This window comes from Danio rerio, chromosome 18, assembly GCF_052040795.2.
Source record: "Danio rerio strain M-AB ecotype USA chromosome 18, GRCz13ab, whole genome shotgun sequence".
NCBI classification, from domain to species: domain Eukaryota; kingdom Metazoa; phylum Chordata; class Actinopteri; order Cypriniformes; family Danionidae; genus Danio; species Danio rerio.
The window spans coordinates 53,505,001-53,520,324 of NC_141038.1; the positions used below are offsets into that span (position 1 = coordinate 53,505,001).

Below are 15,324 nucleotides of genomic sequence, written 5' to 3' on the forward strand. Positions count from 1 at the left end.
ACTGCTAATTTCTTTAGGTAATATGTTTTTCTGAAACATCTTAACTGAATGTTCATCAAAACTTGCTGAAGTGTCCCAGTAACAGTTGCACAACATGTTCCTTTAATGTTTGTCAAAAAATGAACAAGATGTTCCTGATCAAAAATCACATTCATAAACAACATTTTAATAACTTAAGGGAAACGTTTAAAAGCATATTATTTTCAGCTGGTCAACGTAATGACAAACCCATGTTTATGCCAGAGAAAGATTAAGAGATTCTGTGACTACATTACATTTTAATCATCCCCAAACTGGTAATTTAGTAACTGATGTACCAGATTATATAAATTCCACACTCCACACGTTTTCCCTCATGCCTTACGTAAGGTGCTTAATCTGAAGTGTTTGTGAAGTCCTCACTGTTTTTCGGGACAAAAGGGGATAAAAGGAGTTCAGCTGTATTAGGACACACTCCGTCTGGTTATACAAGTGGATATCACTCAAAGCAACCAAAAAAACAAGAGGGATCAGGATCAAAACACAGATGCATAAAATCAGAGACTGCAGATCTGTAAATTTGGCAGAGAAACTCGTTCTCTGTGTAAACTTACGCAACTTCAGCTTACATGCGGACATCTTCCTGGAAATCCACATTCTGTATTGCTGGCCCTTATATATGCCCAGTTATTTGCACATTATATTTGTGATGTCATGTCCATTTCTCACATAATGGGGCACTTTGTTGTGGATCGAATAATCAATATTAAATTTAAGAACTGATAGCCGTGCCCTAAAGGACTGATAGTTCCGCCCTAAAGCACTGATAGCCCCGCCCTAAAGAACTAATAGACGTAAAGAACTGAGAGCTCTGCCCTAAAGGTCTAATAGCACCGCCTTAAAGCACTGACCGCCTCGCCGTAAAGGATTAATAGACCTAAAGAACTGATAGCCCTGCCTTGAGGGATTAATAGCTCCGCCCAATAGCACTGATAGCCCCGCCTAAAAGGTCTAATATCACTGCCTAAAGAACTGATAGCCCTGCCTTGAGGGATTAATAGCTCCGCCCAATAGCACTGATAGCCCCGCCTAAAAGGTCTAATATCACCGCCTAAAGCACTGATAGCACCACCTTAAAGCACTGATAGCGCCGCCCTAAAGGACTAATAGACCTAAAGAACTGATAGCCCTGCCCTAAAGGACTATTAGCTCCGTCTTAAAGCACTAATAGCTCCACCCTAAAGGACTAATAGACCTAAAAAAACTGATAGGCCCGCCTTAAAGGACTGATAGCACAGCTTTAATGCACTGATAGCCACGCCCTAAAGGACTAAAAAATCTAAAGCATTGATAGCCCCGCCCAAAAGGACTAATAGACCTAAAGAACTGTTAGCCCCTCCCTAAAGGACTGTTAGCTCCGCCTTAAAGCACTGATAGCCCTGCCCTAAAGGACTAATAGACATAAAGAACTGTTAGCCCCGCCCTAAAGGGCTAATAGACCTAAATAACTGTTAGCCCCGCCCTAAAGGACTGTTAGCCCCGCCTTAAAGCACTGATATCCCTGCACTAAAGGACTAAAAGCTCCGCCTTAAAGGATTAATAGACCTAAAAAACTGATAGGCCCGCCTTAAAGCACTGATGGGCCCGCCCTAAAAGACTAATAAACCTAAAGAACTTTTAGCTCTGCCCTAAAGACTATTAGCTCCGCCTTAAAGCACTGATAGCTCCACACTTTAAAGGACTAATAGACCTAAAGCACTGATAGCCCCGCCCTAAACGACTAATAAACCTAAAGCACTGATAGCCCCGCCCTTAACCACTAACTAACCTAAAGCACTGATAGCCCCGCCCTAAACGACTAAAAAACCTAAAGCACTGATAGCCCCGCCCTAAACGACTAATAGCTCTGACCTAAAGAACTGTTAGCCCCGCCTTAAAGCACTGATTGCCCCGCCCTGAATGACTAGCTGATAATTAGTGCGTATAATATAAATGCTGATATAGTGGCATGTACCATCTGCGAGTCGAAGGCTTTGCGGAGCTGCTGGAAGTTGCTCAGAGCCCTCATGGATTTGGGCAGTTTCCCGATGGTCTTCAGGTCGATGGGCCGCTGGTGTGCGGAGGTGATAAACGTGTTCATCCACCAGTATGTGCTCTTGGACAGCAGGTTGACGAACGGCTGAAGAAAGCGAACGCCAAGATCCTGCAGGTCATCGGGAGGCTTGACCTCAGTGGGACACGCAAACCACATGTAGCGCTGGAAAAACCAAAACACAACCGTTAGACAACACTTAGACCAGGGGATGCAGTTTCATCCTCAACACTAGTTCCTCAACACTACAATTCGGCCTCTACCTTCCCTGTGTTTCAGCAAATGTGATGAATCTTGCAGACAAATCTTATTTTGGAAAAACTCAACAATACACTGCTCAGACTGACTCCCCTTTGGTTATGTTGGGGCTGTTTTTGCCCCATTGACTTCCATTATAATCACATTTATTGATTGTAAAGCAATGACAGCAGATACTCATGCATTCTTGATTGTTACTAGTTTTCACTGTTGGGAAGAGGTAAAACTTTTAATTTTAAACAGCTCTTGACTTCCATATTAGGAAAAACAAATAATATAGAAGTCAATGGCTTTTTCAGAACACCTTCTTGTGTATTCAACAAGAAAGAAACTCATAATTACTATTTAAGAATTAGTAAATAGTGAGTAAATTTCATGTTTGGGTGAACTATCCCTTTAAACCATTTGCATTTAGACAAGAGAATCAATGAGGCATTGATGGAGCCGAGGTTTATTTCCAGAACCTTTACTTTCTCTGTTCCAGCAGAGCAGCAGTTCCCCCAAAAATGTACAATTCTGTCTTCATCTACTCGCCCTTCACTTGTTCCAAACATTTATGAGTTTCTTTCTTCTGTTGAAGACCAAAGAAACGTAACCGTTGACTTTATTAGTAGAAAATACAAATATTATAAAAGCCAGAGATATTTTTTTCATAATATCCTCTCGTAATTTAACTAATAATAACTACTTTAGGGTCAGTAAACAATGAGTTTTCATTTTTGGGTGAACTATCCCTTTAGATTATTTATATTTAGACAAGAGAATCAGAGAGGCAATGATGGGGCCGAGGGTTATTTCCAGAACCTTTACTTTCTCTGTTCCAGCAGTGCAATGATATATATATATATATATATATATATATATATATATATATATATATACAGTTGAAGTCAGAATTATTCGCCCCCTTCAAAATTATTTTCTTCTTTTTTAAATATTTACTAAATTATTTTTAACAGAGCAAGGAAATTTTCACAGTATGTCTGATAATATTTTTTCTTTGGAGAAACTCTTATTTGTTTTATTTTGGCTAGAATAAAAGCAGTTATAATTTTTTAAACACCATTTTAAGCTCAATATTATTAGCCCCTTTAAGCTATATTTTTCTCGATAACCTACAGAACACATCATTGTTATACCTTGCCTAATTACCCTAACCTGCCTAGTTACCCTAATTAACCTAGTCAAGCCTAAAATGTCACTTTAAGCTGTATAGAAGTGTCTTGAAGAATATCTAGTCTAATATTATTTAATGTCATCATGGCAAAGAGAAAATAAGTCCATTAATAGAATTGAGTTATTAAAACTATTAAGTTTAGAAATGTGCTGAAAAAATCTGCTCTGCCTTAAACAGAAATTGGGGAAAAACTAAACAATCGGTTTAATAATTTAGGGGGGCTAATAATTCTGACTTCAACTGTATATATATGCACATGAAATCAATATGTAAATGCACACTTTTATTTTGTATGTGATTGGTCAGGATTAAACAAACAGCAGTAATTTAATGATTCATCACTGCTGGAATTGTATCATGAAGCCGATAGTTCAGTCCTGTCCAGCAAACAGCCTGACTTTGTAATTGAGTGAGATGTTATTAAACAGTCATGAGGCCGAGCACGGTTCACTTATGAGACGGGATTATCCTCGTGATGAGTTATGAACGTTCATTTTTAGCAGTCATTAGTTCAAGACCTGGATTGAGTCTCTGTTCTCCTCAGAAACAACACAAACATCCCCATAAACAGCTTAGCAGAGCACGCGGAGAGTGCAGGATTTCCCCCATCCTGAGAGATCTGGACAAACAGCTGTCGGACAGCAACACTGGTTCATTGTGCAGCGCCTGCCGTGCCTTTTTATTGGGCAGTACAGCACAGTCAGGCCAGATTCTCAGCATTCTAATCTCACTTTTAGCCGCTGCACTGCTATTATGCAACAGAGAGGATCATGTCGTACCTAAAACATCAGTGTCCTCACCGATAACTTTATTGTCTGACTTGAAGGTCGGTTTGGTTACTGCATTTTAGCAGAGATCCTGCACTTCTTTTATTTCATAGATTTCACACATATTAATTATTTTCCAAATGCAATTTGGTTTATGTATTTATTTATTGCACATATAATTGAATATAATATTTATGCATTGCACACAGTTTAAAATTTATTTATTTATTTATTTATTTATTTATTTATTTATTTATGTATTGCATACATAATTAAATATTATTAATTATTAAATATTATTATTATTAATGGACTGTACATAGTTTTGAATTAATTAATTAATTAATTTATTTATCTATTGCATATATATTATAATATATTATTTATTCATTTGTCAGATATCATTTATTTTCTAATTGCAATAATTGTGCAATTTTAGTCAACAAAGATTAATTATCAGAATGTTTTTTTTTGCAATAAATACACACTTTAATTATGAAAAACATTTTCTTTAAGTATAAATAAACTTCTGATGCTTATCACAATGTAGTTTTATTTTTATAATACCAAAAATGTGCAAATAAATTATAAAAAACACTGACTTTAGTACATTGCATCTATTATCAAATATATTGTTTATGCATTGCACAAAGTTTTGAACTCACAGCAAGAAGGTCACTGGTTTGAGCCTCGGCTGGGTCAGTTGGCATTTCTGTGTGGAGTTTGCATGTTCTCCCGTGTTGGCGTGGGTTTCCTCTGGGTGCTTCGCTTTGCCACACAGTCCAAACACATGTGCTATGGGGGAATTGATCAACTAAATTGCTCGTAGTGTATGAGTGTGTGTGTGAATGCAAGAGTGTATGGGTGTTTCCCAGTGATGGGTTGCAGCTTAAAGGGCATCCACTGTGTAAAACATATGCCGGATAAGTTGGTGGTTCGTTCCTCTGTGGTGACCCCAGATTAATAAAGGGACTGAGCCAAAAAGAAAATGAATGAATGAATGAATGAATGAATGAATGAATGAACGAGTTCATTTATCTATTTATTTATCTATTTTTTTATTTTATTTTATTTTATTTTATTTTATTTTATTTTATTTTATTTATTTTGTTATTATTATTTTTTATTTATTTTTGTCCTTATTTTTTCTATATTTATTTATTTATATTTATTTACTTATTTATATGTATTAATTTAATTTAATTTAATTTAATTTAATTTAATTATTAATTATAAATATTTATATATATATATATATATTCATATTTTGTATAATTTGTAAATGCAACAAGGTTATTATTGTTGTAAAATATTTGTAAAATGTTGTATTTCATTGTGTACAAAGTTACAAACTGAAAACGAAAAATAAAAATATTATGGAAAAATTATTTATTTATTTATTTATTTATTTATTTATTCAATTATTCTTTAATCATTTATTTATTTTATATTTATTTATTTACAACAGCTGTACAATTTTATAATCAAAAATTATAAATTCAAAATAAAAAGAAATTCTTTCACATTCATTACACTTTTGAAGTTTATCAGAAGTTTAACTAATTATTTGCTATTAATTATCCATTTATTTAGCACGTTTTTACTCTCTTTTGTTTCTGTAATTTGCACATTTGAACATCTAAAACTACAGTTGCCGTTTCTACATGTCTGTGCACTGCACTTTGCCATTTAATTATGAAAATGCACTCCTGAGGTCAGCAGTTTAACAAGAGCACTCGACCTATAGACGAGTTCCATTAAACACCGTGTGCATTAATCTGTCTATATTGCATTATTCTGCACAGATGGATGTCTATAATCCTCTATGTGACTTTGCACTGACCCTGCGCAGGATGACGTTGACCTCCACACCAAGCATCAGGCCGTACAGCAGCGCCAGCAGACCCGTAATGCAGAACCGCAGCTGCCGGAGGCCGATGCCGTGATCATCGTATTTCACAAACTTGATGGTTTTGGTGACAAAAGCCAAAGTCCAATAGATCAGCAGTGCTGGAGGAGAAAAGAGCAATGATGGAGCAAACACACAAAGCAGACACTGGAGGAAATGCAGAGACCCTAATAACAGACCAACTGAATCAGTGAGTTTACAGGAGACTCACTCTAGATGGATCATTTGAATCAGTGAGTTTACGGGAGAATCACTCTGAATGGATCATTTGAATCAGTGAGTTGTTTACTATAGACCCGCTCTGAATGGATCATTTGATTCAGTGAGTTGTTTACTAGAGATTTACTCTGAATGGATCATTTGAATCAGTGAGTTGTTTACTAGAGACTCACTCTGAATGAATCATTTAAATCAGTGAGTTGTTTACTAGACACTCACTCTGAATGGATCATTTAAATCAGTGAGTTGTTTACTAGACACTCACTCTGAATGGATCATTTGAATCAGTGAGTTGTTTAGAGAAGACTCACTCTGAACAGATCATTTGAATCAGTGAGTTGTTTACTAGAGATTTACTCTGAATGGATCATTTGAATCAGTGAGTTGTTTACTAGAGACTCACTCTGAATGAATCATTTAAATCAGTGAGTTGTTTACTAGACACTCAATCTGAATGGATCATTTGAATCAGTGAGTTGTTTAGAGAAGACTCACTCTGAACAGATCATTTGAATCAGTGAGTTGTTTACTAAAGACTCGTTTTGAATGGATCATTTGAATCAGTGAACTGTTTACTGGAGATTTACTCTGAATGGATCATTTGAATCAGTGAGTTGTTTACAGGTGACTCACTCTGAATGGATCATTTGAATCAGTGAGTTAATTACTGTAGACTCACCCTGAATGGGTCATTTGAATCATTGAGTTGTTTAGAGGAGACTCAATCTAAACGGATCATTTGAATCAGTGAGTTGTTTACAGGTGACTCACTCTGAATGGATCATTTGAATCAGTGAGTTAATTACTGTAGACTCACTCTGAATAGGTCATTTGAATCAGTGAGTTGTTTAGAGGAGATTCAATCTAAACGGATCATTTGAATCAGTGAGTTGATTACAGTAGACTCACTCTGAATGGATCATTTGAATCAGTGAGTTGTTTAGAGGAGACTCAATCTAAACGGATCATTTGAATCAGTGAGTTGATTACAGTAGACTCACTCTGAATGGATCATTTGAATCAGTGAGTTGTTTAGAGGAGACTCAATCTAAACGGATCATTTAAATCAGTGAGATGATTACAGTAGACTCACTCTGAATGGATCATTTGAATCAATGAGTTGTTTAGAGAAGACTAAATCTAAACGGATCATTTGAATCAGTGAGTTAATTACAGTAGACTCACTCTGAATGGGTCATTTCAATCAGTGAGTTATTTGCTAGAGACGTAATGTTTCTCCATCTGGAGTGTGAAATCCTGCGCTCAGGTGTGTGTTTGTACCTATGAGCAGCTTTGGGAAGTTGGAGGTCTCGATGTTGTGGTAGTAGATGATGGATGTGATGGCGGCCAGTATAGCCAGACCAGCCGGCATGTAGAGGTGAAGATGACGAGACTGATTAAACCTGAGGAGTAAAACGGTGCAGTTAGTAAGTAATACACAACTGCATGTGTTAAAGTGGAACAAATCTAGTAAAAATCTTGGGCTGTGGACAATGTGAAACATGTGAAACATACTCTGGTGAGTCCACCTTCACTGTCTTTCCCACATCCAGGAGAGTTACGGTGTGGAGAAGCCCCAAAAAAGGGTCCCACCCAGACTGCTGATGCCCAGAGTGAAGCAGTGATGGTTTGGGCTCAATATCATGGCATTCCCTAGCCCTAATACTTATGCAAGATGAGCACTAGATCACTGCCAAGGACTACCCAACCATTCTGGAGGACCACGTGACCCAATGGGTCAAACATTGTATCCTGAAGGTGATAGTAGCTATTAGGATGATAATGCAGCAATTAGTGGTGGGCAAAGCGAGGCTTCGTGAAACACTGAAACAGTCGAAGCAAATGTGTCGAAGCTTCGAAACGTTACGAAACCCCACTCTACGGTGACACCTAGTGGTCATTTTATTTGTATTGCACTGAAACAGCTTCATCAAAGAACAGTTGAGCAGATTGGGGTATTAAACCCCACTTTGCAGCCTTGAATATACAAGTGGTTTAGTCGAGCGGTTAGAGTTTGTGACCATCATGCGGGGATAGTGGGTTCAAATCCAGGCTGATACAATTATTTTTTTAATGTTTTAATACCAGTTGGTAATGCTTTGTTCTTGTATCGATTTGTTTCAACATTGCTCTGACATCTGAGTAAACACCGTGGGTCCGTTCTTCGTACGTGGATTACTCAGTTAGCTGGATTTGGATATTGACGATTTGACACGATCCAGGATCGTTTCGTTCTTCAAAGCTGATCCGAGAGTTGTTGTCATGGCAACAGTTCTGCTAGGTCAAACCTGATCGGGAGCAGGTTCAATTCATATAAACAGGATTAGATCGGCTCAGTTCAAGCAAAGATAATACAGAAAGCATGTTCCCAATTCTGATATTTTCTTACAGTAGTAGTTATATACACTTGGAAAAATGGTGTATATTTTTAACTATATATATATATAAAGTTATAGTCATTTATAAAATAAATTAAGTTATACATATTAATAAAAATTATGCAATCTGCACCCTCGAAATGAAAGTACAAAGACTGCCACCTGGTGGTGCAAAGAGAAAACTTATTGATGTGAACTTTTTAGATCGCTTTAGTACAAATTGTGTATAGCAGAAATGCAGAATATGTCACTTTTTTAAAGCAATAATACATTTTAGTCTGTTTTTGATAGTTAATATGCCAGTTAATATGCCGGTGATTTGATGCTTCACAAAAGTTGCAGATGCCTTTACCAATATGAAAACGCTTTTGTAAACATCCAGTTATTCTTTACACCGATTAAAAAACGGCTACTATAATAAAGAAAATCTTTTCTAAATGTGGAATTAAATACACTGATTTGCATTGAAATACATGATGAATACTCTTGACACAAGTGTAAAGCCTGCAGCTCAAAACAAATGTGGAAGGTTATTGCGTGTCATATTTAACAAACCGTTTACAGCTAATTTGATGTAATTTTGCTCACATGAATAATTGAATATTAATCAGATGATGTCATTACGCTGCTGTGCCGTCAGCCAATCGTTGCATTGCTGATCATGATTTCGAGGATCGATAGATCTGTCCTTCACAACACACGCAGCGATCTCAGATCAGTTTATCCAGACATTCTAATCTGATTCGCGAACTCGTTTGAAGATCAGTTATCAAGATTAAAAGATCCGGAATCTGCCAAATAATCTTAGATCATTTAAGCGAGGTACGAAGAACGGACCCCTTGTAAATAAATTTGTATTGTTTTGGTCATGAAACAGGGTTGTTGCTAGATCAGATAAAGTTGTGGCCAGAAGTTAACAATAAGTATTGATATTATTAATTAAATTTCCCATTGTATTTTATTAACGTCCATCCAAAACCTAAACCCATCACTGTACTGTAAAAATATTAATTATTGTTTTACAGTGTTACAAAAATAATGCTAAATTGATGACGTATCCGTAGCTGTATCCTATCTAGACTACACCATAAAACAGAAACATGATAAAATACATAAAATCATGATTTTGGAGTATCTGTTATAGTCGGGATTCGAACCCAAAATTAATTTGTAGCACAGCTGCAACTTGCACACGCACAGTCCACGAGGCCATACAAGATCATAGCCATCTCAATTAAATTTGACCATGTTAGTCAAATGGAGATTCTCCAGGTCTCCAAAGGCTTCTGAAATGATCAATGCTTTGAATCGCTTTAATCATGTGACCAGGTGTTTCGAAACACTTTAGTCACGTGACCTGGGTGTTTCGAATCATGCTTCGGTGCAGTGGTTCGAAACACTTGCGCTTCGGGATCCTGACAAAAAACGTCAGATTCACGTCAGCCATCCCTAGCAGTAATACACAGCAAGACTGGTTTGATTAACATGAAAGTGAAGTTGAACAACTTCCATGGCCTGCACAGTACCCAGACCTAAATATTATTAAGCACTTTGGGGTGTTTTGGAGGAGCGAGTCAGGAAAGGTTTTCCTCCACCAGCATCATGTAGTGACCTGAACACTGTTCTGCATGAAGACCGGCTCAAACTCCCTCTGGCTCCTGTGCAGGACTCCCAACACCAGCTGATACTGTTGTGGCCACAAATGGAGGCCTGACACCGTACTAATAGATTATTGCACTCTAAAACAAGACCTTTCAGTTCCATTGTCCAACCCATGCATTATTACATGAATAACGTGAAGTGTTTCTGACCCGTCAGAGACGATTCCCTCCGCGATCTCACACACCAGCAGGAACAGCAGGATGGCGGTCAGCAGCCAGCGCAGGTTATGACCTGGGAAATGCAGCCATGTGCTGTGGTGGATGTGCACCTTAGAGCTCTGACTGCCCCAGCCTACACAACACAACACGACACAATAACACACAACACAATAACCCAACACAATGTGCAGCATGCGCATAAAAGCATGTGATCCAGCTCCTCTCACCGATGAAGAGGATGGGGAAGGTGCTGAAGAGCAGGAAAACATGAGGAACCACATCGAGAGCGTCCAGAAAGCATCCGTTATTCAGCAGACCGTTATCCACCTTATAGGCGGAGGAGTTATCAGAGCCGCAGAACGACAAGGTGGAGTTGGAGACGGGCGTCTGAGGAAAACACCACACACACACACACACACACACACACACACACACACACACACACGCACACGCACACGCACACGCACACACACACACACACACACATCACTGAGAGCTTAACAATGGGTTTATACTGCACTAACTTTCGTGTGGTACAAACCTTAGAACTATACACCTGACCGGAAACTGTGTGTGGTTTTACTTCACAGAAAATTATGCTAAGGTGTAATATACACCCACCGGCCACTTTATTAGGTACACCTGTCTAACTGCTCATTAACACAAACGTCTAATCAGCCAATCACATGGCAGCAGCTCACTGCATTTAGGCATGTAGACATGATCAAGACGATCTGCTGCAGTTCAAAGTGACCATCAGAATGGGGAAGAAAGGGGATTTAAGTCGCTTTGACCGTGGCATGGTTGTTGCTGCCAGACGGGCTACTCTGAGTATTTCAGAAACTGCTGATCTACTGGGGTTTTCACGCTCAACCATCTCTAGGGTTTACAGAGAATGCTCCGACAAAGAGGAAATATCCAGTGAGCGACAGTTCTGTGGGCGCAAATGCCTTGTTGATGCCAGAGGTCAGAGGAGAATGGCCAGACTGGATTGAGCATGGTGTCAACGCCACAGCCTACCTGAGTATTGCTGCTGACCATGTCCATCCCTTTATGAGCACAGTGTCTCCATCTTCTGATGGCTACTTCCAGCAGGATAACGCAGCATGTCATAAAGCTCAATCATCTCAGACTGGTGAACATGACGATGAGTTCACTGTACTCAAATGGCCTCCACAGTCGCCGGAGCTCAACCCAATAGAGCAGCTTTGGGATGTGGTGGAACGGGAGATTGGCATCATGGATGTGCAGCCGACAAATCTGCAGCAACTGTGTGATGCTATCATGACAATATGGAGCAAAATCTCTGAGGAATATTTCCAGCAGCATGTTGAATCTCTGCCACCTAGGATTAAGGCAGATCTGAAGGCAAAAGGGCTCCAACCTGGAACTAGTAAGGTGTACCTAATAAAGTGGCCGGTGAGTGTATTTTTATTTATTTTTTGTTTTTTAAATACCTCATTCTGTGTGATTTATGAGCCTTTTAATGGCTTTGCTACAGTCAACCAAACAACACACACACACACACTTGCGTTGTGCCTGAAACACTGGGGTCTTCTGAGGTAAAGCTAATCCTCACAGCCATGGTTTAAATAAAATAAACAAAAGCCAAATTGAAACAGCAGTGTGTATTTTAAGTCACCCTTCTGCACTTATTTATTATTATTATTATTATTATTATTTTGGTCTTTGGCCTTAGAGATTATATATATATATATATATATTGTTTAAGGTCAATATGATTAGCCCCTTTAAGCTATATATTTTTGATAGACTACAGAACAAACCATCATTATACAATAACTTTTCTAATCACCCTAACCAGCCTAGTTAACCTAATTACCCCAGTGAAGACTTTAAATTTCACCTTAAACTGAACACTAGTGTCTTGAAGAATATCTAGTCTAATATTATGTGCTGTCATCATGACAAAGAGAAAATACATCAGTTATTGGAGATGAGTTATTACAGTTTTTTAAGTCGCTTTGGTGCATTTCTCACAACACTCTTTACATTTGCACAACAGTTTGTGCATTTCTCCAAACAATTAGTGCAAACTGCGAAACCTAGCTGATAACCTGCAGAAGCGCGTCACTTGCTCAAAATGGAGAGCTCATTCCTCAAAAGCCAGTATTGATGTAAATGAAAGTGTCAGTGTCATCAAGATGAAGAGTCCTGGCACCATTGAACATGAACAAGATAGTCTAATGGCTTTGTCTTGTTTTCATTAGGACAGTTTACTCTGTACATGTTTTTCCAATGCAAAAAAGTCAGACTTCTTGACTATGCTCAAGACAGCACAATATATTATATTCACAGCCATTTGAAGACTACAGTAAAGTTAGAAATCACTGCATTTAGTGAGGTATCTGAGAACAAGACACTGAATATGTATGTTTCATATTTTTACTCTATATGATCGTTGCAATTCTAATTTTGTTCACAGCATTGTGCAAAAGCATAAATACAGCCTTATTTACAACACACATAGACTCCCAATGGGCAGAGCTGTGCACGACTGTTAACAATATTACAGTACATATTTGTAACTGAACCTACAACATACATATGTCTATAAATCATTCAGGAATTTTAAAATACATTTTCAGGAAAAAAGTAATCTTATATATATATATATATATATATATATATATATATATATATATATATATATAAAATTAGCTTGACAAATTTTGACACCTAGTTAAACATTTTTGTAATGCAATGAGGACTATTAGTTTTATTTATAGAGTGACTATACATGACATAAGTGAATGATAATGTTATAAACAGCAGAGGGTTGTGTGAAAGCAGTTGATGCATGTCCAAAAGCCTTTGCATTGTGCTGGAAGGAATGAGAAACTGCTACTGTGATGTGCACAGACGACTAATTGTTTTGAGGAATGCAAATGTAAATAGTGTGAGAAATGCACCAAAGCCAGCGAGAAAAACAGTATTTTAAAAAATTCCAATTGCAAAAAGAATCATTCCACATGAAAAAAAAAAACAATAATAAATACTGTAGTGCTTTTGAGCTGTACTATAGTAAAGTACTTCAATCAAACTGTTGTGGGTAGTTCAATAGTTGCTATGGTAACTCAAGAACTACAATAATATAAACAATTGACCCAATACTGTAGTTTACTACAACTATACAGGTATAGTATACTACAATCACCACAGTTTACTGTAGTAAAAACTAAAGTATACTACAGTGTTTATTACAGTGTGCTGTAAGTGTTGTGAACAATAATACATTTACTATAGCATGGTTAAAACACTATAGCTATATGCAAAACATAAATAAGCAAATTGAATGTGCTTTAAATTGGATAAGTGCACGTTTGTGAATGTGCCTCAATGATTTGAATTCAATCGAATTATTAATTAGAAAGCAACTTAAACTCACCGGTCTGTAGGCTCGCATCATCTTGTATATCATGTTATTATTTAGTCCCACGATTGTGTTGCAGAACTAAAGCTGTTTTCAACTTATCCAAGCTGTCCGAGCAGAAACAGAGGCATCCTGAGAGCTCTGCGCTCTCTGAATCTCTCATCTGAATGACACGAGATGATGATGATGATGGATTATGAGCGAACACACACACATACACGCACGCACGGTAATCTCCACGCGCATCCTTCTCTAGTTGCATGCAGTTCATCAGATATTATGTCCCCAAAATAACTAGATAGATGATAGATAGATAGATAGATAGATAGACAGACAGACAGGCAGACAGACAGACAGACAGACAGACAGACAGACAGACAGACAGACAGACAGACAGACAGACAGACAGACAGACAGACAGACAGACAGACAGATAGATAGATAGATAGATAGATAGATAGATAGATAGATAGATAGATAGATAGATAGATAGATAGATAGATAGATAGATAGATAGATAGATAGATGGATGGACGAACAGATGGACAGGATGGATGGATGGATGGATGGATGGATGGATGGATGGATGGATGAATGAATGAATGGATGGATGGATGGATGGATGGATGGATGGATGGATGGATGGATGGATGGATGGATGGATGGATGAATGAATGAATGAATGGATGGATGGATGGATGGATGGATGGATGGATGGATGGATGGACAGATGGAAAGATAGTTATTTTTAATAGTGCGTTTAAATGTTTCCGATCATATACATATTGGATGAATAAGTTTTAAATAGTCTTAAAATTATATAAACTAAATTCAAAGATTTAAAAAATATATTCAAAGATGATTCCTTACTACTTTTTAAGTTAAATGATTGTAAACAATTTATTTGGGCTGAATTTAAACAAACTGATTAAGTTGAACATTCCTACATTTAATTCGTCTGTTTAAATTCAACACTTTTGCAGACATCATCTTTTTCAGTGTTTATTTTATTTATTTATTATTAAATTTTTTCTGTTTTTTCAGTGTTTATAAATACAGCATTTGCAGCAGCTATAAGATCATTTATGGAAACTCTGCCCCTTAGTGGCAAAATAATGCAAATACAGGAAGGCTTTTCCCCTGTTTTAATTTAAATAAAGCAAAGGTTACTGTAGTTTTACAACAAATAGATATATTTCAGTCTTGCTACATTCGATTTTTAACCCTTAAGGTGTCTGTTGGTGTTTATTGTGTTTTTTTTCTATGCATTAATTTATTCAAAAATACATTAAATTCAAATTCAACTCAAATTTTCTAATACATTTAATTCA

General features: G+C 37.3%; 1 protein-coding gene across 15 annotated transcripts in view; it reads right to left on the bottom strand.

Annotated features, from left to right (window-relative positions):
* abcc8b (ATP binding cassette subfamily C member 8b) overlaps positions 1-14,265 on the bottom strand; it is a 49,379-nt gene extending 35,114 nt beyond the window's left edge. For 13 of the 15 annotated variants that reach the window (XR_015515258.1, XR_015515257.1, XM_087293437.1 and 10 more), the window contains exons 1-6: positions 14,009-14,230; positions 10,827-10,986; positions 10,591-10,732; positions 7,683-7,804; positions 6,117-6,283; positions 1,994-2,236 (exon numbers count right to left, since the gene is read on the bottom strand). Coding sequence is in view for 12 of the 15 variants with exons in the window: in XM_087293437.1 (XP_087149563.1) it covers positions 1,994-2,236; positions 6,117-6,283; positions 7,683-7,804; positions 10,591-10,732; positions 10,827-10,986; positions 14,009-14,041 (867 nt within the window). In the remaining 3 variants the exon portion in view is untranslated. Of the gene's footprint in view, positions 1,000-1,087; positions 2,237-6,116; positions 6,284-7,682; positions 7,805-10,590; positions 10,733-10,826; positions 10,987-14,008 lie in introns of all 15 variants that reach the window. The other 2 variants (XM_087293438.1, XM_087293427.1) reach the window with 2 other exon arrangements.
* Between the last annotated feature and the right edge of the window lie 1,059 nt (positions 14,266-15,324).